This window comes from Vidua chalybeata, chromosome 25 (assembly GCF_026979565.1).
Source record: "Vidua chalybeata isolate OUT-0048 chromosome 25, bVidCha1 merged haplotype, whole genome shotgun sequence".
NCBI classification, from domain to species: Eukaryota; Metazoa; Chordata; class Aves; order Passeriformes; family Viduidae; genus Vidua; species Vidua chalybeata.
In genome coordinates, this window is record NC_071554.1 from 3,343,717 (window position 1) to 3,370,009 (window position 26,293).

The following is a 26,293-nucleotide window of genomic DNA, read 5'->3' on the forward strand; positions in this document are numbered from 1 at the left end:
CAGGGTGTCGGAATGTGCCTGCTGTGGGTGCTGGGAGTAGCTCAGCCCTTGAGGCTGCTCAAGCCTTGCCGTGCAGGACAGGAGGCTGGTGGGGACCCCCTTGGGCTGGCCTGGAGGGGAGCTGGGTTCTGTCCTGGATTTCATGGCAGCGTAACCAGCACTCGGCTCTGGGAGCGCTTCCACGTGTGCCCCTTGTCCCTGAGAAACTGGTGGCTTTTCCTTTAGCCAGGGAAGCCGCCCTGTGGGTTGGCTGCGTGGGTTGGAGAGGGAGGAGGAAATGCAGCTTCCAAGTGAGGGGAGAGAGAAAAGCCCTGAAGGCTGGAGCTGAGGGCCGGGGTGGCTCAGGGCCACTTTTGGGGAGGGTGGCTGAGCCTGGCGTGTCCCATGGCAGGGTGTGAGTGGCACAGCAGAGCCCCGAGGGGCGTTTGGGCTCTCACTGAGCCAGGAGAGGCTCTCAGGCTGCACAGACCACAGCAGGGGAACAGCAAAAGCCAGCCCAGCGCACGCTCCCCTGCGGGCCGGGAAGGACGCGGGGCTGGTGTCCTCCAGCGGCCCCAGCCTCGGTGACATTTCCAGTCAGCTCCTGCTGCCGCCTGGGCTGCCAATGTCAGGAGGGGGAGGGGATCTCCTCCTGGAGTGCTTTGGCTCTGGCAGTCCCTCTCCAGTGCTGGAGCTGTCACAACAGTGAAGGTTCCCAAGGAAGCGCTGCCGAGCAGGAGCTGGCCGGGCGCCCGCTGCTCCTGGGTTCTGCCCGAGTCCGGCCGGGCCGGGCTCCAGGCTGCGCTGGGACAAACCCACGGCGCTCCATCGCCCCATGGCTCCCCTCAGGAAGGCTCTGAGCCCGGGGAGCCCGCTGGCACAGCTGGGAGCGGGGACATAGCCCCGTTGTCCTGCGCGTGTCTGGCTGAGGGCAGGCAGAGAAGCCATCGGTGGCAAGTCCTTGGCAAACCCTTTTGTTTCTCCTGAAATGGGAGCTTGCACAAACAATGATGGCACCATTCCTGCTCTGCACATCGATCCAGTGCTGTAGTCAGGCAAGAAAGCTGCAATAAAACCCTGGCCTTTAATTTTATGCATGGAGAACTTCTTACCTGCTCTCCCCTCCCTGTCGTTCCCCCCACCCCCCCACAGTTCCTTTTCCAACTGCAGCTATTTTTCCCTGCTGACTTCAGGTGTTTTGTATTCTGCTTAGATCAATAGCAGCACAACAGCAGCAGCTTTCCAGTTGTCACTAGGAAGACCCTGCTGTCAGCTCCAGCTCAGCCGTGCTCTGCCGGGGCTGGAGAGCCCTTGTGCTTCCCCGACAGACACAAAGAGCTGCACAGCAAACCAGTGCTCTATTGATTTGGGTTTTAATTATTATTTTTTAATCCAGCCTGGGGAAACCTGTGTTCTTCCCGAGCTCCGGCAGCGGGCTTTGCCTTCCTGCACTTGGCTCCCGAGGGAGTGAAGAGTCCGAGCTGCCCCTTGCCCAGGCTGGAGGTGGCACTGCGGAGACACGTCCTGTCAGAACTGTCCCTGCTCTGCGCCTTTGCCAAGGAGCTGCTCCCTGGTGATATCCTGCTTAGCAGCCTCCCAGCCATGAGCAGGAAGAGCAAATCCATTGCCTAATCCGACAGACGTGCCAGGACCACATTTGCTGATGTGAACATTGGCCCTCATTTGTGGCTTTTTCACAATCTCCGATATTTATGTTGGCCTGGAGCAAATCAATGCCAGGGCTTTTTTTTCTTTGTCGAACAAAAAGTGTTCACTGAAACACAACCTTTGTGTGCATCTCCCATCCCCCGTGCCAAAATGGAATCATAGAACGTTAAGGGTTGGAAGGGACCTCAGAGAGCATCTCACTCCAACCCCTGCCAGGGCAGGGACACCTTGCCTTGGTTGCTCCCAGCCCCAATGTCCAGCCTGGCCTTGGACACTCCCAGGGATCCAGGGGCAGCCCCAGCTGCTCTGGGCACCTGTGCCAGGGCCTCCCCACCCTGCCAGGGAGGGATTTCTTCCTCTTATCCAATCTGATTTCCCTCTTTCAGTTTGTAGCCATTACTCTTTGTCCTGAAAGAGGAAAGCAGAAACCAAAGCACCAGCCATGGCTTCACTCTCACGTGTTTGATTTCCTCAGCTTTCTGTCTTTTGGAGACAGACTATTTTGTGTATACCTTTCCCATCAGACAGCTGAACACTCAAGGGGAGTTGCTGTGGCTTGAGGGGGAGAGGCCACCCTGACAGGAAACTTCAGTCACATTTTCTGCTGCCCCGGTGGCCCCTCCAAAGGGAAGGACCCCAGGTGATGGCCCCTCCGAGGCGGGTGGAGGTCACCCATCTCCCGAGCCTTCCCCTGGAGGCCTCAGGGCTCTAAAGCTCGGTGTGAAGTGCTGTTCTGTCCTGAAACACAGAACATCCGTGGCCAGATTCAGCCTAACAGGTGGGACAAGGCAGGGAAGGGAAAGCAGGGCACAAAGCAGGGAGAAGCCTTTGGTGAAGGAGAGAAATGTCAGTAAAAAGTGGGAGCTGAAGGTTTGTGATGAGTGTTGGGAACGGGGTTTGTCCGTCCCCAAATCCACCCAAATCCTCCCCTGTGCCACGTGCAGGAAGGGGCCAGGCCTGTTTATTTTGATTCCCAGGCCCTAGCAGGGCAGCGTGACACCCCAGCTCTCCTGGAGAGCCCTGGCTGCTGCGTGCCTGGACCGCCTGGACAGGAAGCACGGCCACAGCCCCTGGGCAAGGAGGAAACGAGCGGCTTCCGAGGAAAACGGGGAAAGGTGCAGAGCTGGAAGGTGGACACTGGCAGTTCTCCTGCACCCCTGGGGCACAACAGCCCCATCCTGGCTGGGCTGGGGCAGCCCAGGCCCCCCTGTGCCTCCCCCAGCCCCGAGGGTCTCTCTGTGCTCCGAGTGTGTCGTGGTGGGTGGAAATCTGGAATAATCATATTTCTCCAGCTTCCTCGTGTAGTTCCAATTTAACTTCCTAATAAAGCAGTTGTTATTTTTCTAACCCTCTGCAAATGCTGTTGCTGCTCTGGCAGTTCCTCCCCTGTCCCGGGAGGTTCCGTGGGATGATGATTTCTGATTACTTCTGCTCCCGCGCTTCCCTCGGGGGCTTTACGGGGGGGCTCCTCCAGCTCCTGGCCTCGGGCACAGCCCCGGGCTCGTGGTTGCACCAGTGAGGGGTGCAGGGAGCAGGAGGGGTCGTCCCGGGGGCCCAGGCCGGGGGTTCTGGGGCGCTGGGTTCGGGCTTTGGGGTCCAGAGCCGGACCTGGGGTTTGGTCCTGGGGCTGGGGCCCCGGCCCGGGCCCCTTCCCAGTGCAGTCCCGTTCCCGTTCCTGTCCTGTTCCCGGCCCATTCCTGTTCCCGTTCCCGGTCCCATTCCCAGTGCGGTCCCGGTCCCGGTCCGTTCCCGGTCCCATTCCCGTTCCCGTTCTCATTCCCCTTCCCGGTCCGGGCCCGTTCCCAGTCCCATTCCCGTTCCTGTCCTGTTCCCGTTCCCGTTCCCATTCCCCTTCCCGGTCCGGGCCCATTCCCGTTCCCGGTTCCCCGGTTGCCGGAAGCGCGCGCGGCCCGCCGGAAGTGACGCGCTGCGGGCGCGCCCCGGGCATGGCGGCGGCGGAGCCCGGGATGAAGCAGTTCAATGGCGGCGCTGGCGCTGCGCCGGACGCGGAGCGCGGCCGCTTCCCGCACTGCGTGGTGTGGACCCCGATCCCCGTCCTGACGTGAGCGAGGCGCCGGGGCCGCACCGGGGGCGGGCGGCACGGCGGGGGCCGGGCCCGGGACGGGACCCCCTCGCCTCCGCCGCGGCCTCCCCTCGCCTGTCCCGGCAGCCCCGCGCTTCTCCCGGGGCCCCCTTGCCCCTCCGGGTCCCCCCTCGCCTCTGTCGGGACCTTCTCCCGGACCGAGTCCCGCTTGCCCTTCCCGGGGTGCTCGGCCGCCGTGGGACCCCGGCCCGGGGACGGGCTCGTTCTCGCAGCGCTGGCGGGTGTGGGACGGCTCCATGCTGAACGGGCTTGTCCCTGCGGGAGCGGTCCAGGGGAAGGTGGGGAGCGTTTTTGGAGCACGGGTTTGGTCGCCGGGGTCTGGGGGCGGCCCGTGCCCCCGGCGGGACTCGGTGCGCTCCTTTGCACGAGCGGGACCGGCTTTGCCTTGCCGGGCTCGCCAGCCAAGCGTGGGCAGGCGCCAGGGCGAGCCCGGGAGTTGGCTCTGGTCGTGAGAAGGTGCAAGGCTGTGGGGGCTGTCCGGGCACAGCGAGGCTGGTGTTCTTGTTTTCGCACCTGCCTCTTCCCCCGGCATTGCGTCAGGTGATGTTTGCTCTTGTACCTGAGTCAGGTACAAGCTGCGGTGTGGGGCGTGCCGGCATCGGGATCGGCATCGGGAACAGCCCGCCCGGGAGAGGCTGCACTTCGCCTCCTGCTGTCTCTTTTTTCTTTTTGAATCTATTTTCTTTTTTGACTGCTTAAAATTTTCACCTCAGCCTTTTGCTAGAGGATTTTCCCAGAGCTTTTTAACATTCCTAACCCCAGCTGGGAGTGCTGAGGGGAGCTGCCAGAGGCACTCAGGCCCTCAGGGAGAGAGGAGAGGGAAATCAGGGAGATGAGAGGGCTGCAACGGGACCTGGAGTATTCACTCCTGCATGATAGTTGTGGAGGAGGCTGGCACACAGGTCTGACAGGGAAAGGGTTTGGGATATAGATGTGGAGAGGGAAGGGGGCTGGGATATAGGTCTGACAGGGAAAGGGTTTGGGGTACAGATCTGGGGAGGGAAGGGGGCTGGGATATAGGTCTGCTGCTCCCTGGGGCTGTAAACATCCATCAGGGAGAAGGTCTGTGACACAGTGGGATCTCTTAGAGGAGGGAATGCTCTTCCTGGAGCCGGGAGTTCTGTTTTCTGTCTGGAGAGCTTGAATCTGGGTTGCTGTGGGAAGCTGCAGCGTGATGGGAAGGCGGGCAGGGTGACCTGGTTTTTGGTTGCTGGAGTGGAAAGTCCAGTTTTCTGCCGAGGCAGTGCCTGCAGGATCTGGTCTTCGTGCTTGGCTGCACAGAGAGGTTTGGCTGGGGCTGGGGCTGGGGCTGGCCCGTGCCTGCCCTGTGCAGGGCGCTCGGGGTGTGGTGTTCCCTTCCAGCCTCCCGCCAGGGTGGCTGGGGCTGCTCTCCTGGTGTTTTCCCTAGGTCCCTTCCAGCCCCTGCTTGGCTTTGTGTCCCGGCTCCCTACAGTGTGGGCAGGGCCAGGTGCCATCTGACAGGTCCCTGTCCCCCGCAGGTGGCTGTTCCCCATCATTGGCCACATGGGCATCTGCACCTCGGCTGGCGTCATCCGCGACTTTGCGGGGCCCTACTTTGTGTCCGTGAGTACCCCTGTATCCAGGGCTCCTGTACAACTCCTGCCCTGCCCTCTCTTGCTCAAATAACACCTCCAGGGGCTTTCCAGGGGCTGGGATCCTTGCTGTTGCTCCACTGGAGCTCATTTGGGGGCCTGATAAATAACAGCTGGTTGGGTGAGGAGAAGGGGGAAAAACATCTTGTGTTCCAGGCTCTAAATTAGGACTCTAGGACTTAAATTCTCTTAATTCTGAGTAGCAGAAGTGCCTTCAGCTGCCTCAGCGTGGTTGTTTCTGTCATGCTGCTCAGCATCAGGTGTGTGCCAGGCCTCTTAGGCTGCTGAGGGTCCAGGGCATTCTGAAAGTAAAGAGAGTTTTAATTTGGGATAATTAATGCTCCTAATAGATTGAGACATTTGCAACCAAGAGTTAATAAAATATTAACACTTAAAAGGGGGGGAGGGGAACAAGGCACTTGTAGGTAAGTGATGTCACTGTGTGTGGAGTGTAAAGGTGCCCATGCCCAGAGCAGGAGTGTGGAAACAACAGGACTCCTCAGCCAGGCACACCGGAACTGGTGTCTGGGCAGTTGGGTCACTCAGCCAGCTGACTGTGAGACCTCCAGCACCACCCATGCCCTGGATATTGGCTTCAACCTCCTGAGACAGTTCTTTTTTTTTTTAGGAAGACAACATGGCATTTGGGAAACCTGTGAAGTAAGTGCTGCCTGTTTGTATTAAACTGACCAACTGCCCTGCAGTTCCTGGGGACAGACGTGCTGTGACATTGCTTTTCCTGGTGCTCAGCTGCCCTCATGCACCTTGGTGGCCACTGTGTCTCTGCTTTTCGGGAAACCACATTAAATCTTTTTAGCAGCATGACAGCAGCGTGGTGGTGTTAATAACCAGAGCTGTGTGGAGCCTTTGTTAGAGAAAAGGAAAAGAGAAGGCTAAACCGTTCTAGGATGGTGTTAACAAGTGCTCTGAGTAAACACTGTGCTGATGAGCTGAGGTCACTCCCATCCTGCCAGTGCTGGGGCAGGAGAAGGGCCAGGGTTGTGTCTCCCAGGTCAGCTTTGTGTTCGGAATGGCTGAGAGGCTCCTTCGGGAGGTGGGAGCAGCTCAGGCTGTCCCTGAGCTCTGTGATTTCTGTCTGGGGTGCTTGGGGTGCTGAGCAGCCCTTCTGCTGCCTCTGCTCGTCTCCCAGAGCTGGGCTCCGTGCGTGTCAGAGGCAGTGGGTTTACCCAAGTCCTCCAAGCCTATGCAGAGCGAGGAGTTGGACTCGATGATGCTCGTGGCTCCTTTGAGACTGTGATTCCACCATCTTCCTACTGGGAGGAGCAGGCACTGGGGGAGGTGCAGCAGTGGAGCAATGCAAAGGAAACTCTTCTCATCCTTGTAGGTACTGGAAACTGGATCCCAGCAAAGTCTATGCCACTGGTCCCAACGCCTGGGACACGGCCGTGCATGACGCGTCCGAGGAGTACAAGCACCGCATGGTACAGCTCCTGTGCTGGCTGGGAGGGAGGGAGGATCCCCCAGAGGCTCCAGGGAGTTCCCAGAGACATTCTGGATACCCCATCCCTGGAAATGTTCAAGGCTAGGTTGGAGCAAGGAGCTTTAAAGTCCATCCAACCCAAGCCATTCCACAATTCCATATCTCTGCAGTGGTTGGAAGGGATCCCTCCCCAGTATTTGGCTCCTTGCCACAGGGGTGGGACCTGTGGCTCTTCACCAGGACTGGGAGACCTCGGGGACAGGATTTCTAATCCCTTTTTGTGTTCCAGCACAACCTTTGCTGTGACAACTGCCATTCCCACGTGGCTCTGGCCTTAAACTTGATGAGATACGATAACAGCACCTCCTGGAACATGGTGAAACTGTGCTTCTTTACACTCCTCTATGGGAAATATGTCAGGTGAGCTGAGGCACAGCCTGCATTTGGCAGCAGAAGGGGCTCTTTCCTTCTCCTGAGCCCTCTGAAGCATCACCTGGCCCATGGAGAAGGGAGAAACATCCCCCAAACCATGGGTGTCTTGCTGGTGGGTGGGGCTGTCACTGCCTGTGCTCAGCAAGAGGAGTGCTTGCTGGGTTGCGCTAGATGCTGTTCCCAAAATACTGTTTCTGGCTGCTAATTTGGAGTGCCTGGAATTTGGGAAATGCTGGCTAAAGCAAATCTCACTCTGTGTTGTCTTCTGACTGGGTTAGGTCAGAACATAAGGTCGCAGGATGGCTTCTCTCCAAGGATTACTGGTTTCCCTCCCCTCTCTTGAATTTGTTTACATAAAAACTGGTCTGATTTCCAGCTGCTGTGGAGCTTCCCACTGGAGTGGAGAGGGAAACCCTGAGCTTTCTTTAAGGAAAGGCTTATGAAGCTCCACTTCTGTGGAGTCTTCCCTTTTCTGGAAGAGCTTCTTTACCTGCTTTTGGGCAAGGATAACTCCAGCTGTCTTGGTTAAATCCACCAGCAGCTGGAATGACAAGCCCTGTGGTAATGAGGTTTCATTTTTTGGGCCTCCTGTCACCATTCCTGTCTGTGCAGGTATGAAATGGGCTTGTCTTTGACTTAATTTAAGCTGGAAGGAGACTCCAGCCCTGTTGTTTGTGGTATATTTATTGTGGTCCTGACTGAGTCTCAGTTTTTAACACCAAATTTCCAGGCTGGGGTGTGTGGCAGTGCCAGCAGCAGGTAACAGTCAGGCATCTGTCTCCCTCTGATTCCTCCAGTTACTCTCCCATCCTTTTGTCTCTGTTGGTTTCTCACATTTAAACCTTCTTCCCTTTCCCTCCTGCAGCATAGGGGGGTTTGTGAAGACCTGGCTGCCCTTTGTCCTCTTCCTGGGGGTGATTGTGACCATGGTTCTCACCCTCCACCTGCGGTGATGGCAGCCCTGACCCCCCAGTGCCTGAGCACACAAAGGAAGAAACTGTGACTGATCCAGCAGGATGGAGGCGAGGGACTCTGGGAGCCTTTTCCAGGGAAGGTGGCAGCCCCACTCCATCGTGACAGCTCATCTTCGTCTCCTGGAGCTGGCTTCTTTTCCTCCTGTTTCTGTTCTGTCGATGGTCTCTCCCAGTGTCAGGGGTCTGGAAGCTTCTGCCCTCTCCCTTTCTGCAGTTGGGGAGGTGGGAATGGGATCAGGAAAGGAGAGGGATGGGCACCTTTGCTTTCAGTGCCAAGAAAAGCCTCAAGGCAAACTCTGCCTCCTGCAGTGGCACAGGCAGATACACCTTGGGAGGGTCTCTCTGATCACCTGCTTTCCTCTTCACCAGATGCTTCCTCAGATTCCCTGGGTCTCCAGTTAGGAGTCGCTGTTTTCCCTGTGGCACATTTCTCCAGCAGCACACATTCCAAAGGGGAAGTGTGGGGGTCTTCCTGGGAGGGTGGGGTGCCCCAGTGCTCAGCGATGGCCCCCCCCGCAGCGGCAGGAGGCTGTTGAGGTGGGACACTCCTGAGGGACGCTCTGTGGCTGGGCCGGCTCCCCTGGTCCTGCTGGTGAGCCTGGAAATGCAGGAAAGCTGAAGGGCTGCCTTGGGAGTGGCTCATGGCAGGGTGCACCCTTCAGGAGCCTGCTGCAGCTTTGGGAGGCAGCCCCTGGTCCCTTTTAGCTTGTGCCAGAGAAAATATCACTTCCTGCTTCTCCCTGGGCTCTCTGTTGCTAAATCTGCAATCCTCACAAGCCACTTGTTTCCCTTTGATCCCCATGCTCCCAGCAGGCAGCAGCTGGGACAGAGAGCCTGAGCCTGGGGCTGGAAAACCTCTGTGGAGCAGCACCTGAGCCTAGAGCTGGAGAGAGGAGGTGAAGGCACTGGAAGTTGCCTGTCTGGCTGGGCTTTGCAGCAGCAAACTGGGGCAGTGGCTTTCTCCTGGCTGGTCCTGAGTGGTAACTGAGGAATGGTTTAGGGAGCTTTGGGGAGCACACCTGGGCACAGGTACTGTGCAGGGATTGGTGTGAGGAGCACAGCTCGGGCAGGATGGGCCATGGGGCGGGGGGGGTTGTCCCTGAGTTCCAGGCAGGAAGGGAGTTTGGATGTGACCTGGAACCCCTTCTTTGTAGAAGAACCTGAATCTGCTCTGCAGGTGCTGATTTTGGAGGGCTCTGAGCCAGGGGAATTTGAAACCCCAGCCTGGCTGAAGGGTCATGTGCAGCTGAGCAGGTCCCTGCTGACTGCAGAGGGGGGAGAAGAGCTTTTCCACTCACACCTTTACTCCAGTACCTGATGGATTCCAAGGAATCCATTTCAAGGAGTGCTTGTGGCCAGCAGGAAAGCTTTTCTGGGGTCCCTCTGACTGCAGAGCCCACTCACTGTCAGCCCACTAGTTTTCAGGCCCCTCCCCACGTGCCTCTGCCACTTCCCCGACTCCTCCAGCCACGTGGGAGGCTTGGACCCTCCTCTTGAGCTCGTTTGTGTGTTTCCCCCTTTTCCTCAGTCACTTTTAAATCGCCCCTTACACCTCCTGGTCACTGTTGTCCCTCTGTCAGCCGGTGGTGGTCTTCCCCGTCAGCCTGGAGCTGAAGCATTGCTCTGTGCAGTCCCTCCCTTCCTGTGTGGAGAGCCTGGGATGGAGGCTGCTGGGGCTGCTGGGCCGCCGAAATCCCAATCAGAGAGAGCCTGGATGAAAGGACGGAGTGTTCCGAGCTCTGTTCTCCGCCCAGGAGCCGTTGCCCAGTGTGCCCATGGCGAGGCAGCCAGCTGGGAGAGGGGAATGCTTTCCCTGGTTGTTGAGTTCAGTGTGATTCCTTGGAGTGCCGGCCCCGGGGCTGGATCCACCCTCAGCAATAACCTCGAGCCCCTCCGCCCATCGCAGCCATGTTTTAGCCACGAGCTCTGCAAGAATTGCCAAAGCTGAGACTTGGGGGTGTCAGGGGGCCCCTGGACTTCCAAAACCCCACTGTGAAATTCCCTCTCGTTTGCTCCTGATGCTTTTTACCAGAGCGGAGTTTGCAATGGCGAGGGCGAGCCCCCATCCCTCATCCTTTGTTCCCTTCATCTCTGCGGGGCGCTGGATTTCTTTGTAAATATTTAAACTGCTTCTGTGGTTTCATAATCCCGATGGCAGGGAAATAAACTGATTTCTGTGGATATCTCCAAGTGCTGTATCTCTTCCCTGCTCCCAGCCCTCAGCCAAGAGCGGGGTTGGGATCGGGATCTCCCTGCCCCACTGAGCGCTGGCCCCTCTCCTGCCCAAAGGAGCCGTATCCTGAAGCTCCCACACCTTTGGATTTATGAACTCGCCCTTTTCCCTCCTGCAGGGAAAACTCACAACCCTGCTGCTGGGAAGGAGGTTTGGGGGGCAGGAGAATTCCCCGTCCCTGCAGTGCAGGAAGAGTTTGTGGGATTTAATGCGGGGTCTCGACGCCTGGGCAGGGGCAGCCAAGTGTTCTGGGGTGGGAGATGCTTTTCTCCAAGGTTGATTCCCTTCAGCTGTGAACAGCTTCCCTTTTGTCTGTGCTGTGTCCTTTTTTCCAGGAGGCACTGCTTTCCCAGTTCCTTTCCCTTCCCAGCCCGGAGCCCCCATCTTCCCAGGGGAGGGTTTGCCTGTCCTGGCCCTGGGGCTGCCAGAAGCAAAGAGCCAGACTCATTTTCCCCTCTCCCAGCAGGATCTGCTGCCTGAACTGGGAGCAGGGAAAGCTCTGCCTGCTGACTGTGGATGTAGCCACTGATTTTCTGTTCCATCTGATATCCAGAGGCTGGAGCTGTGGGGAGGGACTGCATCAGCCTTAAAATTAGGTTGTGTCCGAGGCCAGGGGATTTCATGGTGCAGCCATTTCATGGAAAACCACCTGGATCCTCCTGCTCAGCCCTTCCAGGCAAGCAAGCTCAGCTCCTGCGGGCTGGCAGGCGGCTCCGCGGGCTTTGTCCCGCACACGTCTGTCGCTGGAAGGTGAGGTGAGGATGCCAAGCCCCCGGCACCACAGGGATCCCTTCCCAAGCCTGGCAGGATTTTCCAAACAATCTCCTTCCTTCTGCTGGGAGCTCGGGGGATCCGAGTGGGATGCGTGGGGTGAGCCGCGTGCCTCAGGTCACAGAATGTGGGCACTGGAGGGAAGCAGCCGGGCCGGGTGTGCCGGGCAGTCCCACTCAGATGCTCCAGGCAGGCTGCTGTGCCAGCCCTGCTCCCCTCGCTTTCCTCTCCGAGCTCCCAGTGCGGCCAGCGCAGTCCCGGGAGCCAGGGGTGCTGCAGAATGGAATGTCAGGATCCGTCCCAGCTGCCACATGGCCTGAGCCCTCCTCCCGGAGCGACCCCGCTGCTCCCCCCACAGCCCTCCTCGCCTGGGGTGGCCGCGTGTGACCGACCCCGGCAGCAGCGGGGCTGGAAATGTCCCCGCGGGGAGCCGGGAATGTCACCGCCAGGGAGCCGCCTTTGAAGTGGGGTCACTTTTCGGCAGCTGGCCGGAGGGGAGGGGTCCCAGGGGTCACCCCCTTTGGGGGGTGCATCAAAGAGCTCCCCCAGGAGCGATATCAGTTGCACTGGGGCACACTGGGAGCTTTGGAAGCTGCCGGGGGCTACGGTGCCTCCCCGGCTGTGCATCCCTCCTTGTCCTCAGCCGCTGTTTCCCAGGCAGGGAGGGAAGGGGGTGTGAGAGCCAGCGCTGGCCTCCCAGCCAGGCCTTGAATGTCATTCCCAGCCAGAGGCACAGCTGGAAACGCTGTGAGGTCCCTGCTCTGGTATGGGGATTTGAAATAAAAAATTAAAAGTAGGTGGAAGCAAAGGGCCCCCAGTCCCAGGGAGTTGGGGTCTGTCACTGTGAGACCTGGGGTCCGTCCCTGTGGGAACTGGGATCTGTCCCAGGGGGATGTGGCACCATTCCTGTGTGTCCAGGGAGCGCTGAATGCCACATCAACGGGCCTGGGAGGGCAGAGGGCACGGGAGGCTGAGATCCCAGCAGAAGAATGGCCCAGGTAGCCCCATGCCTTTGGGGGGACACACAGCAGTGTCAAAGCCAGGGTGCTGTGCTGCAAGGGCTTCCCCACCGCCCAAAAACCCACTGCTGAGTCTCTGCCCAGGCTCCTGCCTCAGTTTCCTGACGGGGAGAACCAGACTTGCCTGTTCCTCCCGGACCTGAGGAGCAAGTCCTGCGGGGGGGGGGGGGGGGGAGGGCTGGGGGCAGGCCGGGACTCGCCCCTGGCCAGCGCTGGCTCGGGGCTGCCCATGCGGCGCCGAAGTGAGACAACCTGTGCCGTGCCTGTGGCACTGGGGCTGCTCCACGACCTGCCTGCAAGGAAAACCATCCCCGAGGGCTGGCTCGGCACCTGGCTCAGGTGTGCCGGTGGCCAGGGTGTTCCTGGGGGTCATCGGGTTGGGGCAGCCTCCGTCCCCAACACCCGAGGCTGTGGCTGAGGCCCAGCAAACTCGCTGCACCTCTGGGCCACCAGGGATGGGGTGGGACACACAGCAGGATGTGTCCCACTTCTCCCCACGCTCTTCTCCGTCTCAGAAGTGTTCCTCACTCTGGATGTTGCAGGAGCAAAGGGTCCAGGATGCCCAGGAAGGGGCTTTGTGCCCACCCCGGGTGACCCCCCACCCCCCCCCCCCCCAGAGCTGAGCCCCCAGCCCAGGAGAAGCCCTGTGGGGACTCAGGTGTCCTCACAGCATTGTCCCTCTGCAGAGGCCTGGCTGCATTCCCAGGACACCCCTGGGATCACAGGGATCCCATTCCTCTGGGACCCCCCTACCAGAGCTGAGCAGCGAGCACCCTGCAAGGGGAGGAGGGGAGTGGCCCACGAACAGACATACGAAGCCACTGCTGAAGTCTCATTTCCTGAGAAACCAGGCTAAAAATAATCCCCTTTTCTTGCGGTCCTCTGCTCGTTAAGTGCTGCCATCTCACATTAAAAAATGGGGGGGAGCCTATCCCCCACCCCCAGCCAGCTGCTCTCCCTCTGGCATCGGGGGAAACTGAGGCACAGGGCCCGCTGTGGTGCTCCTGCCCGGGCTGTATCCCTGCCTGGCACTGCTGGGTGCCCAGGGTGGTGCTGGGTGCTCAGGACCCCCGGCCGTTCAGAGCAAGAGGGGATTGCTGCCGGCAGGATGGGGGGTGTGGGGCTGGATGTATCCGTGGGATAGGGAATGTGGGGCTGGGGGAGCCGTGGGGTGGGGGTGGGAGGGGATGGGGGGGGGAACCACGGTTTGAGGAGGGGGCTGGGGCCATCCCGTGGGCTGGGAATGCATTATGGGATGGGGGCTGTGGAGCCGAGGACACCCTGCGGGATGGGGTCCTGCAAAGCCCCAGAGACCTGATGTTGCTCCATCAGGTCTCTGGGGCTTTTGGGGTGGGGGGCTTCAGGGCGCTGCAGGGGGCAGGTGTACTGCTTCCCCATGCCCAGCACAGACCAGTCCCACCAGTTCCCCCAGGGCAGCCCAGGCGCCAGAGCCACATCCTGCCCCCAGCCCTGCGTGTGACACCGGGGTGGGACAACTCCCACCCATCCCCTTTTCCACACCCTTGGCTTGGAGTCTCCACCAGGCTTGGGGTCCCCGTATCCCGGGGCGCATCCCCACTGCGCCACCCCTTCCCAGGCGCTGACGCCTCCCAGTTCAGCCCAGTTCAGTCCCGTCCGGCGGGTGCTGCTGGCTCCAGTCCCTGCTTTCGTGCCGCCGGGCGCGGAGGCGCTCGCAGGGCTGCGGTTGAGTCACCCCGGGAACAGCACCCAGCCAGGGCCGGGGGCACCGCGCACCCGCCAGGGTCCCCGTGGGGTGCTGGGGGGGGGGGCGCCGAGCCACGGAGACCCCACCACCTGGGCAGGTAAGCGGGGACGTGGGGCTGAGCCCACCGCGGGGGGCGGCACCGGCGGCCCGGGGGGGCTGGCCCGGCCCCTCTCGCCCCGCTTGCGGGGCTGCACACCCCCACACCCCCTCCTCCCTCTGCTCCCCGGAGAGAGGAGCGTGGGCTGGGGGCTCTGGGTCACGCCTTTGGGGTGATTTTTCTTGTCCCCACGCTGTGGCAGTGGCCGGGGTCTGGCCAGGGTCTGATGGGGTCCCTGCTGCTGGGAGGAGGCGAGGGGGTCCGGGCAGCCCTGGGCTGTTCTCCAGGCGACCGGAACCTGTCTGGGGGCTATGGGGGTCACCCAGGAGGGGCTGGCTGTAGGTGTATTTTGGGGAGGGGGTGTGGGGTGTGTTTTACGTCGTCTGAACCTCCCCTCCATCTTGTCGGGCTGCCTGCAATGAAAAAGGGGGGGATGTGCAACCCCCAGCTGCGGCTTGTTGGGGAGGTTTAACTGGTTTGACTGGTCCCCCGTGTAGGGTGCGGGGCTGGGTGCCCAGCACCCCTCTGCACCCTGGAGGGGCTGTGCTGCTTCTTCACGGCTCGGTTTTGGGGACCCCGCAGGGAACTGGGCACCACAGCAGCACCTGGCTCAGACTTCGGTGACATTTTTAGGTGGTGGCTCTGTTCCGGGGTGGGGGGACCTCCCCGTGTGCCAGCAGTAAACAGGATACAAGCGGCTGCGGCGGGGAGACAGCGGCAGCATCACCCCAGCCCCCGGCCGAGCCGATTCGTGGCCTCCAAGACCCCTCCCGGCCCCGGGCAGAGCCGGTTCATGTTCCCGTAGACACCTCCCAGAGCGATGTCGGGGGCAGGGGGCTGGTGGGTGTCCCAGGTTGCCCCGAGGGGGGCAGGGGGTGTTGGGGTTCCCCTGTGTGTGGTGGGGGTTCCCTGGTGCTGGTTTGCTGTGGGCTGTGGCAGGGTTGGCACCCACCGTGCTCAGGTCCTGGGCTGGGGTCCCCAACCCTGGGGGGTATCTGACACCCCCGGGGTTGGGACAGGGGCACCTGTGAGGCAGGGATGGGACCCTTCGAGGGGCTGGGGACAGGCTGGGACAAGGCCACCCGGGGGCGGGGTCAGAGTCCCCTTTGGGGCTGGGGACAGGGCCGCTGGTGGAGGTGGGGCACCCCAGGGCTTGGCTCTGTGGCTGCCCAGGAGTCTGGGGTGTGCCCGGGAGGTGCCCGGACGGGTTCGGGCTGATCCTGCCCCACAGCTGCTGCAATTTCCTGCCCTCGGTGTCACCAGGCAGCGCTTTCCCAACACCGGGGACAGGAAGGGCCGTGGTGAGGCAGCGCTGGGCATGGGGCAAGACCCCTCTGGGAGATGTGATGAGCTGAGTACAGTCTCAGACTGGTTCGGGCTCGGCCCATCGTGGGGGCAGCCAAGCCCCTTTTGCCATCTGTCCGTGTGCCCTGGCAGCCGGTGAATCCCTGGGAAAGCGGGGAGGGGCAGAGCCAGCCCTGAGCAAACACGCTGGGCAAACAGCGGCCGCGGGCAGGGCTGGCCTGGCACGGAGGCGGCAGCGGGAGGAGCGGCGCGGGGTCCCCGAGCCCGGCCTCGGGCTGCCTGTGCCCTTCTCTGGGCTCCGTCGGCATCGTCCCGCTCCTCGTTTGTCGCCGGTGGGGGTCGCGGGGGTGTTCAGGGTGTGGGTGTGGGCTGAGCTCCTCCCCGCTTGTCCTTTCAGCGGGATGACCGGGGGGGATCCTGCCCAGCGGCGCCGAGCTGCCCCTCCAGATGTTGGCATCGCTGGTGCACGCCCGGCACGCTGAGCACTCCGCGTCCCCAGCCGGGCCAGCCCCGCGGGGTGTCCCCGGGCTGTCCTCGCAGCTCGCCATGACGCTGGAGCCCGAGGCGCTGCTGGACCTGAGCTTCCTGACGGAAGAGGAGCGGAGCTCCATCGCCCGGGTGCTGCACCGGGACTGGCAGCTCCGCCGCCGAGAGGAGGGCCGCATCAGGTGGGCTGGGGTCCCTGTCGGCGTCACCCCTGGGGACAGCGTGGAGCCCCCAGGAGCAGTCAGCCTGGGGTCTGTCCCCCCTGGGGACAGAGCAGCCAGGCCGAGGGTCCCTTGTTCCCCCGGGGATGGGGTTACCGCTGAGCTCAGCCGGGTTTGTCGCAGCAGCACCGAGGGTCCCAGAGGCCCGGGGGGCTGCGGCTGGTGTCCCCCAGGCCCTGCTGGGGTGGCTCCATCCACTGCGAGGGCTCTGGGGCAGTGGCACAGGGGCCGATGGCAGTGCCAGTGTGGGGGTCCCAACGTCCCCCTCCCGCCCACCAGCAAACTCCGCAAGTCGGTGTCGGACCCGGCGCGGCTGCGGAGCCTCACCGGGGACTGGTTCTGCGACGCCCGGGCCCAGCGCCACCAGCACCGCCTGGGCTCCGACCTGGTCCGAGCCTCCATCCGCCACAGGAGGCGGCCCCGGGGTAGGCGAGCGGCGGCGCGGGGGCGCAGGGACCGCGGGGCCGGGGCTTGGCCCGCTGAGCTCCCTGGTGTCCCCAGGAACGGGGGACCTGGAATGCGGCCCCAGCCTGGAGGCCACTGATGAGCCGCTGGCAGAGGAGAAGGAGGATGAGGATGGTGCGTTGGAGACAGATGAGAGGTGAGGGAAGGGAGGGTGTCACCCCACAGGTGCCCCGGGGCTGGTGGCATCTCCCAGGTACCCACTGGGGATGGCACAAGGGGGCTGGAGGGGGGCAGAACCCCTGGTGGAGGGGATGGTGCAGTCAGGGCTGGTGTCTGCCCATCATCCCATCATTCCAGGTCTGGCTTTCCACCATCTGTCCACCACTGCCTCCCACCATCCCAGCATCTGTCTGCCCACCATCCCAGTGTCCATCTGTCCATTATCCCAGTGTCTCCCACTGCCCTGTGTCTGGCTGTCCACCATCTAGACCAAACTAATGGTGGTCTCTTCCCACAGTTCCCCCCCAGAGGAGGTGCAGGAGGCCACTGAGCCCCAGGTGGGTCCCTGGTGGGGGGTTGAGCAGTACCTGAACCCCGGTGATGGGTGGGGTTCACCCTGCAGCACCCCCAGTGCCATCCCAAGATTGTGCTGCACTTGGAGTGATGGGAAATGTCCCACAAAATGTCCCATGGGGTGTCCCACGGGTCATCCCTCATCCTGTCCCCAGGAATGCGGAGGGCTGGGCTGGGGGGAGCATCTGGGGGAGGAGGGGGTGCCCAGGGTCCCCTTCTCAGCCTTTTCCTCCCAGCCCAGCCCCCCCGCCCCAGCTGTGGAGGGAACCCCGAGGTCACAGCCTGTACTGCAGGGTGACGTCCCAGCGAGGGAGCAGGAGAGCCCGGCCCAGCCAGGTGAGTGGGGTGGGGGTCGGTGCTGTGGAGGGCTGGGGGCTGGAGTCCCCCAGCACTGCTCACCAGCCTCCTCTTGCCCCCCGCCACTGCAGCCCTTCACCTTGCTGCTCTGGCCAAAAACGGGATCCCCCTCCTGCCCAGCCCTGCTGGCTCGGACCTCCACCCAGCCCTTGTCCTTGCAGGTGACACGGGAGGTGGGACCTCCTTCGGCTCATCCAGCACGGAGGAGGATGAGGATGAGGAGGAGCCGGACTCGGCGCACAGCAGCCACGACGCTGGGCAGGTGGGATGGGGGCTGGGGGTGCTGTGGGGTTAGTGGGGCTGTATAGAATTGGGGTTGCTATATGGAACTGGGGGGGCTGGAGAGGGTTGTAAGGAGTTTTGGAGGGGGTGTGTGGGGTTTTGGGGATCTGGAGGTGTCAGTATGGGGTTTTGGTGACCTGGGGGACTGAACAAAGCCAGCACAGCATGGGCAGTACCCAAGCACCAGCACTGCTGGGAGCTGGGTGTCCTCAGTGGGTCTGGGGGGTGCTGACCCCTCTTTGCATTTCCAGAGATCAGAGACCCCCCAGATGGATCAGAACCCCCCAGACCCACTGTCCTCACAGAATGGCCATGCGCCCCCGAGCCTGCTGAGCACCAGCTCCTCTGTGTCCAGCCTCAGCTCCTCCACGGTATGGGGCTGGGGCTGGGACTGGAATTGAGGCTGGGGCTGCAACTGGGGCTGGAATTGGGACTGGAATTAGGACTGGGACTGGAATTGGGACTGGAATTGGGACTGGATTTGGGCCTGGGACTGTGGGCCTGGGACTCTGGTACTGGGACTGGGACTGTAATTGGGACTGGGGCTGGGACTGGGACTGGAACTGGGACTGGGGCTGGGGCTGTGGCTGGGGCAGGGTGGGCAGGGGGCGCCTCCCCAGTGGCCCTGCCTGTGTCCCCCCGCAGCTGAGTGGGAGCCTGATGAGCCTGTACAGCGAGGGGGAGCTGGGCAGGGTGGCCGTGCGGGGCTGCGTGCAGTTCTCCCTATGCTACCAGCCGGCCGAGAAGGAGCTGCAGGTGCACGTCCTGCGCTGCCGGGAGCTGGCCGAGGCCAAGAAGCAGCGCTCAGACCCGTGAGTGTCCCAGCCCCCGGTGGCGCTGCCCAGGGGATGCCCCCCCTGGCCCCACTGCCCCCACCTCGTTTTTTGGCCCCAGGTACATCAAGACCTACCTGCTGCCGGACAAGTCCAACCGCAGCAAGCGCAAGACCGCGGTGAGGAAGAGGAGCTTGGATCCCGTCTTCAATGAGACCCTCAAGGTTTCTAACCCTCATTTGGGGTGGGTTTGGAGGGTCCCCGTGGTTCCAGTGGGATGGGTGGGGGTGGGTCATCTCACCCTGTGTCCCCTCCCCACCAGTACAAGCTGGAGAAGAGGGACCTGCAGGGCCGGACCCTGAACCTCTCCGTGTGGCACCATGACAGCCTGGGCAGAAACCTCTTCCTGGGGGAGGTGGAGGTGGCACTGGGCACCTGGGACTGGGCCAACACACGCCCCGAGTGGTTCAGTCTCCAGCCACGGGTGAGCTCCTCACCTCCCCAGCCCCCTGTTCGTGCACTGCCCCCATAACCCCCTGTCCTTCTCAGATGCCCATCCCCTCGGATGGCCTCGCCAGCCGTGGCAACCTCAACCTGGCGCTGAAGTTCATCCCCGCCGGCTCGGAAGGTGAGAGGGGCCTGTGGGCAGCCAGGGGGGTCTGGCGTGGCAGGGTGCCCCTGACCCTTCTGGCCCGCAGGAAGGGGGATGCCACCCACGGGCGAGCTGCACATCTGGGTGAAGGATGCTCAGAACCTCATCCCACTGCAGAGCGGCACTGTGGATGCCTTCGTGCAGTGGTAAGGGTGGGGGTGACACCTGGGGGCACCCGGAGGGGCAGCTGGGGTGTCTCCCCCTCACCCCAGTGTCACCCCAGCTACGTGCTGCCGGATGACAGCAAGGCGAGCCGGCAGAAGACGCGGGTGGTGAAGCGGAGCCTGAACCCCCTCTTCAACCACACCATGGTGTATGACGGCTTCCAGGCCAAGGACTTGGCCGAGGCCTGCGCCGAGTTCACCCTCTGGCACCGTGAAGCCTTTTCCAAGCGCCAGCTGGGCGGCATCCGGCTCAGCCTGGGCACTGGTGAGGAGCAGGGCCCGGCTCCCCAGGGTGTCCCCATTGTCCTCGTCGGGGCTGACAGGTGCTCTCTCCACAGGCAGTAGCTATGGGCTGCCCGTGGGCTGGATGGACTCAACGGCCGAGGAGAAGCGCATGTGGAAGCAGCTGCTGCAGCAACCCGGGCACTGGGTGGAGGCGCTGCTCCCCCTGCGGACCAACCTGGTGCCCCGGGCGTAGCCCCCAGGACCAGCTGGTGCCGGCAGGACTGTGGGATCTGAGGGGTGGGGACCTGGGATCACTGTGCGAGCTGGGGTCTGTGCCCTCCCCTTCCAGCAGCAATGAAGTGGCACCAGAGGGCACATCTGACAGCTTTTTATTGCTGTGGGCACAGCTGGTGGCTGTTTATTGCACTGGCCACCATACCCTGACTTGTCCCTCTGCTGTGGGGCTGGAGCTGCTGCATCCCAGTGCTCCCAGTGTGGGGCTGTGCCCTCCATCACCATCCTTCCAGCCCCTAGGCGTGGCCTTGTCGCAGCCCTAGGGGTGGAGGGGCACTGCTCTACTAGGATGTTCCTTTTCTTACTGGGATAGCCCACACTGGGCTGCCCTGTCCCACCGGGACACCCACACTGGTTCCCGGTCACTGGGAGGACTGGAGTCACCTGGGGCCACCCACCAGTCACACCCTGTGGGCAGAGCAGCCAAATCCCCAAAGGTTTTTTGCAACCAGAATCTCCCGGGACAGCCCCACTGCTGGGGCTGCGGGGTGACAATGACACGGACACCAGGAATTACAGGAAAATCCTTTACTGTTTTCTGCCCCCCTGTTCCAGCTCGGGCTCTGCCCGGTGTGGGGCTGGGGCCAGCAAAGGGTCCCCCACTGCCACCTAGGGCCACGTGTCTTCTGATTCCTGGATGCGCCGGGTCCCCTGGGCGTCTGGCAAGCACAGGGTGGGGCCGAAGGTGGAATTCAGGGCTGGATAGCCCCCCCTGCCCAGCTGCACCCCCTGGGAGCAGCCGGGGGGCGCAAAGCCCCGGAGCATCCCCAGCACCCGCGGGGGTGGGGACGGGCGACCCGGGGTGTCCCACCCTGGTGTCCTGGCTTTGCATAGTGCTGGTGGGAGGGGGGGACGGGGGACAGTCTGGCCGCGGGCAGGGTGACACCAGCAGTGGCCTCTTCACCTGGGGAGGACGGGGACAGCCACCTCCCAGCCTGGGGGCGCGGGGACCTCAGATCCTGGTGCGTTGGACAGAGAGGAGATGTAACAGGAAAGGTCCTGGGGGCTTCACCCTGGGGGTCCCAGCCCCTCGCTGCCCCACAGGGAGGGGGTGCTTTTGGGGTCCCAGTGCCCACCCACACCATGGGGGAGGGTTGGACTGCCCTGGAGGGAGAGGGGATCCCCTGCACCCCCCCAGCCACAGCAACCCCCGGACACAACACAGACACCACCTGGCAGAGTTTAATGGGGGGCAGCCTGAGCTACAAGTGTCACCCCACAGCACACGACATGCAGCCCCCTCCCCAGAACAGCACACAGAAAGAGGGTGGGGGAGAGGGAACCGCCCCCGGCCCCCCCAGAGCACACAGAGGCACAGCAAAAGCACACAGCAAGGCCCTGGCTCCGCTCCTCTGGCGGGCACCGGGGGCTAGGGGGCACGGGGGATGTCCCCCAGAACATGGTTGCGTGCTCCAGCCAAAATGCTAGAGCGAAAATTACCCAGCCAAGTCCATGAGGGGAAGAGGGGACCCCCAGGCCCCATGAGCCTCAAGGCTGTGGGGAGGCAGTGGAACAGGGGTGCTGAGAGTGGGAAGGGGGCTGCTGGGGCCAAACTGGGAGCCCTGCAGTCCCCGTGCTGTCAAGGAGGCTCAGGGTGAGGCTGGGGGCACTGGGGACACCTCACCCGGTGGCAGAAGGGGCTGTAAGGGGCTGTCCCCCTGAGGGGCTTCATGCCAGAAAGGGGGCAAGGGGGGACCCCTTCCTTTCCATCCCTAACAACTCACAGGAAACAGCAAAACCAGTTGGGAAACACCCGTCATGCAAACCAGGCGGGAGGGCCCACGCCCCCTCTGCCCGGGGAGGTGCGAGGCAGGGGTGAAGCCCTGGGGGTGCAGGGGGACACTCCCTCCCCAGTGCCGCCGGCACCCAGAACCTACTGGTTGTCCTCTCTGGCAGCGTGGAAGGAAAGAGAGAGGGGGCACGGCCCCCACATCAGACACAGCGATCCCGGGCCGCGGGGACAGCACCGAGCAGCATGGGCCAGCTCCGAGGGACAGACCTGGGTCCCCCCGCCCCCTGCGGGGCTCAGAGTCAGGATCCAGCCAGACAGCGACAGACAGAGCAGGCAGGACAGCCGGACAGCGGCGAGGGGACAGGCAGGGGGGCGTGAACCCCTCCATCTCCTAGATCATCCCCTGCAGCGTGGGGACAGACTGGCACAAAGAGCCACGGGACACGACACAGCGGGGGACAGGACACACCCCAGGGCTACCCCAGGCTTGACTGTAGGGTGGGATTGGCCCGGGTCCCCCCTCCATCCCGGATCCCATGCAGGGCCCTTACAGCGTTTGGTAGGTGCTGTCCTTCGACTTGATGAACTTGATGATGAAGAAGGCGACGGCCTGGATGCACAGCACCAGCACGATGCCCCCAATGAAACTCGCGGTGTCGAAGCCGGGCGGGCGGAACTCGGGGCTGCCCGTCAGCGGGGCACTGGTGGTGGTGGTCCCTGGTGGCCAGGGAAAATGGGAGGTTTGGGGAGTCATGGGTGCTGTTGGCATCCCTGAGTACAGATGTGTCCACCAAAGAGGGGAGATTTGGGGTCCTGAAGAAAACCAGGCTGCTCAGGGAGGAATGGCAGCTCCCAGCTTGGGTCCCCACCAATACGTGGCTGTTGGGATGGGCTCAGCCCCTTCCCGTGCCAGAGCAGCTGGAGCTGCAGGAAAGGAGCCAGCAGCAAGAAGATCCCAGTGGGATCAATAATTCAGCAGTCTCCAGGCTCCGGTTTCCCGCTGTAATGAGCCCAGCGCTCTCCAGTTCCCCCTTACTGGAAGAGGCTCCTGCTCCATTCCCAGCCAGGCTGGAGGTGGCAGTTCCCAGCAAGGATGGAATCAGGGCTTGTTCCTGGAGGGCTGATGGGTGCCATGAGCCACTGCATTGCCCAGTGCAGAGAGAAGGGACAGGGACAGGGCTGTGACAGAGGGGACAGCGGGCACATCCATGGGCCAACACCGAGGTCAGCTTCGCACATCCCTCCCAAAGAGATGTGAACTAGAGAGGGAAGTGCCTTGTTGGGACAAGTCACTGATCCCTGGGGCATCCAGGACCCCCATCCCACTGCCTCCCACCCCTCCCCAGACCCACTCACTTGTGGAGTGTGTCACTTGCTCCTTGCTATGGGATCGTGGAGGCTCTTCCGTGTGAGATTTCAGTGCTAGAGAGGGCAGGGACAGAGGGAAGGGGGTAAAAGGGGTGACAGGGGACATTGCCACACACCCCTGCAACCCCATGTCCCTGTCCCAGTGTTGGGATTTCGTTCCCATGGCCCTGGCACTCGCAGCAGCACCCCTGTCCCGAAGGCCAGAGGGTCTGGGGGCTTTGGGGTCTGGGGTTACCTCGGCACAGGATGCTGCTGTTGTAGAGTGCACAGGTCTCCCGCACTGCTGAGCCTCTCTGCACGCAGCTCCCTGCTCCTGCGGGAAGAGGGAGCAGAGTTTTCCCGGGGATCCCAAACCAGGGCAGCCAGCGGTGTCCAGGCCCAGGGCTGCCCTGGGCACCTGAGGGGGTGAGATGAACAGGTTTCATTCCCAGGGGTGGGCATCCACCTGAGGGTCTGGGAGTGGGGGCTCAGACCTGCACCCCGCAGGGCACAGCCCCGAGCAGGGGCTTTGTGAACAGCTGAGATGGACCCTGATGGTGAAAGCAGCTGGGACTGAGCATCCAAGGGTGCTGAGTGCTGACACCACCCGGGCATGGCCCCGCTCCAGTGACAGGGGCTAGGGAGGGTTGATGAGAGCCCCTCTCTGTGCCCACCCAGCCGAGCCCCTCACCTGGGTCCTCGGGGGTCCCGCAGCCCACCCAGACGCAGTCGGTGCCGTTGTGGGAGTGGCTGCTGGCTGTACACACCTCGCAGGACCTCAGCTTGCCACACTCTCCTGCCAAAACCAGGGAAAGGCGATGAGGGCAGGGCCAGCACCCATCCCTGCGGCAGTGGGGTGGGGCTGGACCCGCTGCCCCATGGTGGGGCAATTCTGATGATGCAGCAGGAGGAACGAAGGCACATCCCACAGCACCAAACCCAACAGCCCCGTCCCAATGGGGTGTTCGTAGCATCACCGGCCCTCCAGAGAGGGGACACCCACAGCCGCCAGCACCCACTCAGCTCACACAGGGCTCCCCCATCACCCACAACGCAGGAAACATCCCCTGGCCCCGGCACAGGGTCTGGGATCTTTTGGTGGAGGTTGAAATGAGCTGAGGCGGCAGCACCACCCTGGGGAGGGTTACCCGAGCAGTGTTGCCCCTCTGCCCACCCAGGTCACCCCGCAGGACCCCCCGTTCCCATCGGCCCGGTGCGGCGGTGAGTCACTGTGGTGTTTGCGGAGCTGCTCTTCCCCCACACACGCTCATCATTAATTTACAGCGCTGGCTGTCGGCGAGGGAGGCTGCGCCGAGCTGCGGCCGGGCCCTGCCTGCACCGCGTTGCGTTCCACGCCCGCGTTTGCTCCATCCCGGGAAAGAGCCGGGAGCCGTTCCCCACGCTGGATGTGTTTCCAGGCTCAGGGCAAACCCTCCTGGCAGGGCTCGCAGGAGGCTGCTGCAAGCTGGCATTCACCCGGGTTCTCTCCCCAGGGGACGGAACAGGCACAAGGCACCCCTGCCGGCAGTGCTTCCCATCGCACCACTTCCCTTTGGAGAGACCACTGAGCCCCCCAGCTTTTAGGGGTCCCTAAAAACCATGCGCGCCTGATAGAAAAGCCCCTTTCCTTCTTTCCCAGGAAAAGCCAAGGGGCAACTGGTGGCGTAAGGCAGGACGTGGAGATGCTGCAGCCCCATTGTCATGGCTACGAGAGGGGGAGGTGGGCACGCCGCTGGCCCCCCCTTCCAGCATTTGGAGACCTGCCGGGAGCCAATGGGAAAGTAGGACTTTGTTCGCGAGGGTTTAGGCAGGTTTGTAATTTATTTTTATCGCGGCAGGCGCAGGAACAGACGTTTAAACACAACGTTGTCAACTCCCGCTCCTGCCGTCAGGTGTGGGGAGGGAGGGGAAGGAAGGGGGGCAGCGGGGCCGGCCGAGGGCAGCCCCACTCCCAGGGGTGCTCTGGGAACACGCGTGGGTCCCGCTGGGATAAGTCAGGGTAGAAACGTCTCCCTTCAGCAGCAGCAGGGGGATGGGAGAGGGGGAGCAGAAGGAAGCCTGGGGTTTGCATAATTAACGCCCGGAGTTGCATCGCCTCGGGAAGGAGGTGACGGCTCCGTTCCCCTCTCCCCACCACGGTCCACGGGATCCCCACACTTTTTGGGGAGGAGCCTGGACCCTGCACGCCGCTCATCCCGCTGTAGCCCAGCGCACCCGCCTGGCCCTTGGGGGTCCCAGCCCCCCGGAGCACGGCTGCGAGCGGGAGCGGGGTCCCTCTCCCCCAAACCAAGGTCGGGCGACCGAGTCCCGTGGGGGCGAGAGGAACCCCTGGGAAAAAAAACAACCCCCGCAAAAAAGTTCAGCTGGCCCAAAGCTGCAAAGCCCCGAGTTCCCCCCCGCGCCCCCCGCCGTACCTGCGCGGGTGGGAGCGGGTCCCTGCGCGCAGAGCAGCGCGCACAGGAGCGCACAGCGCAGCGCCCCGGGGCCCTGCGGGGCCATGGCCCGGCCCGGCTCGGCACGGTCCCAGCGGGAGGTGTGTCCGCGGATCTCCCGGGAGAGCGGAGCGGAGCAGATGCGCGCCCGCGGGAGGCGGCCCTGGCGGCGGCGGCGGGGGAGGGGGGGCGGCCCCGCCTCATCCCGCCCCGCCCCGGCAGGCGCGGCCCGGGGGTGTGGGGGTCTCCCACGAGGTGCGTCCCCCCCATCACACACCCACACACATCCATCGGCCGTGGGAAAGCCGGGGCTGCACGGGCTGCACACGCTGCACACCTGTGCACACCTGCTCACACCTGTACGCACCTGCACACACTGCACCCCCTGTGCACAGATGCGCACACCTGCGCACACCTGTGCACAGCTGTACACACCTGCGCACACTGCACACCTGCACACACCTGAACACACCTGTGCGCAGCTGTACACACCTGCACACACTGCACACCTGCACACACCTGAACACACCTGTGCGCAGCTGTACACACCTGCGCACACTGCACACCTGCACACAACTGAACACACCTGTGCACAGCTGTACACACCTGTGCACACTGCACACCTGCACACACCTGAACACACCTGTGCACAGCTGTACACACTTGCGCACACTGCACACCTGCACACACCTGAACACACCTGTGCACAGCTGTACACACTTGCGCACACTGCACACCTGCACACACGTGAACACACCTGCGCACAGCTGTACACACCTGTACACAAGTGAACACAGCTGTCCACAGCTGTACACACCTGCACACGCTGTATACACTTGTACACAAGTGAACACACCTGCACACACCTGTACACAGATGTACACACTTGCACACACTGAATACAGTGCACACAGCGCACACCTGCACATCCTGCACGCCCTGTACACACCTGCATGCACCGTGTGCCTGCATCCGGCTGTGCCCAGCG

The 26,293-nt window shown here is 62.6% G+C and overlaps 3 protein-coding genes across 6 annotated transcripts; 2 read left to right on the forward strand and 1 right to left on the reverse strand.

Annotated features, from left to right (window-relative positions):
- Positions 1–3,582: 3,582 nt before the first annotated feature.
- TMEM222 (transmembrane protein 222) lies at positions 3,583–10,392 on the forward strand. The gene is made up of 6 exons (XM_053964704.1): positions 3,583–3,709; positions 5,251–5,335; positions 5,993–6,024; positions 6,710–6,806; positions 7,095–7,225; positions 8,103–10,392. The coding sequence occupies exons 1-6, from the start codon at positions 3,594–3,596 to the stop codon at positions 8,188–8,190; spliced, it is 549 nt and encodes a 182-aa protein (XP_053820679.1). The 5' UTR covers positions 3,583–3,593; the 3' UTR covers positions 8,191–10,392.
- Positions 10,393–13,816: 3,424 nt separating this feature from the next.
- SYTL1 (synaptotagmin like 1) lies at positions 13,817–19,906 on the forward strand. Of its 3 annotated transcripts, none has more exons than XM_053964672.1 (15): positions 13,822–14,057; positions 15,760–16,030; positions 16,349–16,494; positions 16,571–16,670; positions 16,992–17,031; positions 17,284–17,383; positions 17,566–17,666; positions 17,938–18,057; positions 18,332–18,498; positions 18,581–18,683; positions 18,782–18,943; positions 19,009–19,087; positions 19,158–19,257; positions 19,335–19,540; positions 19,614–19,906. In XM_053964672.1, the coding sequence occupies exons 2-15, from the start codon at positions 15,810–15,812 to the stop codon at positions 19,751–19,753; spliced, it is 1,785 nt and encodes a 594-aa protein (XP_053820647.1). In that variant the 5' UTR covers positions 13,822–14,057; positions 15,760–15,809; the 3' UTR covers positions 19,754–19,906. The 3 variants fall into 3 exon arrangements, with proteins under 3 accessions (XP_053820649.1, XP_053820647.1, XP_053820648.1); XM_053964673.1 differs by having other exon boundaries at positions 17,341–17,383; XM_053964674.1 differs by lacking the exon at positions 18,782–18,943 and having other exon boundaries at positions 13,817–14,057.
- Positions 19,907–20,307: 401 nt separating this feature from the next.
- CD164L2 (CD164 molecule like 2) lies at positions 20,308–25,469 on the reverse strand. 2 transcript variants are annotated; one of them, XM_053964679.1, is made up of 6 exons: positions 25,288–25,469; positions 23,565–23,669; positions 23,130–23,207; positions 22,883–22,948; positions 22,078–22,243; positions 20,308–20,753 (listed from the first exon to the last, which is right to left on the reverse strand). In XM_053964679.1, the coding sequence occupies exons 1-6, from the start codon at positions 25,370–25,372 to the stop codon at positions 20,747–20,749; spliced, it is 507 nt and encodes a 168-aa protein (XP_053820654.1). In that variant the 5' UTR covers positions 25,373–25,469; the 3' UTR covers positions 20,308–20,746. The 2 variants fall into 2 exon arrangements, with proteins under 2 accessions (XP_053820654.1, XP_053820653.1); XM_053964678.1 differs by lacking the exon at positions 20,308–20,753 and adding an exon at positions 21,593–21,683.
- Positions 25,470–26,293: the final 824 nt, after the last annotated feature.

Excerpts from the sequence above, each read along its gene's own strand:
- TMEM222 (XM_053964704.1), top strand. The coding sequence starts at position 3,594 with ATGGCGGCGGCGGAGCCCGGGATGAAGCAGTTCAATGGCGGCGCTGGC. Across the intron at positions 5,336-5,992 it reads CGGGGCCCTACTTTGTGTCC|GAAGACAACATGGCATTTGG; the intron begins GTGAGTACCCCT and ends TTTTTTTTTTAG. Across the intron at positions 6,807-7,094 it reads AGGAGTACAAGCACCGCATG|CACAACCTTTGCTGTGACAA; the intron begins GTACAGCTCCTG and ends TTTGTGTTCCAG.
- SYTL1 (XM_053964672.1), top strand. The coding sequence starts at position 15,810 with ATGTTGGCATCGCTGGTGCACGCCCGGCACGCTGAGCACTCCGCGTCC. Across the intron at positions 16,671-16,991 it reads GCGTTGGAGACAGATGAGAG|TTCCCCCCCAGAGGAGGTGC; the intron begins GTGAGGGAAGGG and ends CTCTTCCCACAG. Across the intron at positions 18,058-18,331 it reads CCAGCCTCAGCTCCTCCACG|CTGAGTGGGAGCCTGATGAG; the intron begins GTATGGGGCTGG and ends GTCCCCCCGCAG.
- CD164L2 (XM_053964678.1), bottom strand. The coding sequence starts at position 25,372 with ATGGCCCCGCAGGGCCCCGGGGCGCTGCGCTGTGCGCTCCTGTGCGCG. Across the intron at positions 23,670-25,287 it reads ACCCGCTCCCACCCGCGCAG|GAGAGTGTGGCAAGCTGAGG; the intron begins GTACGGCGGGGG and ends TGGTTTTGGCAG. Across the intron at positions 23,208-23,564 it reads CGGGACCCCCGAGGACCCAG|GAGCAGGGAGCTGCGTGCAG; the intron begins GTGAGGGGCTCG and ends CTCTTCCCGCAG.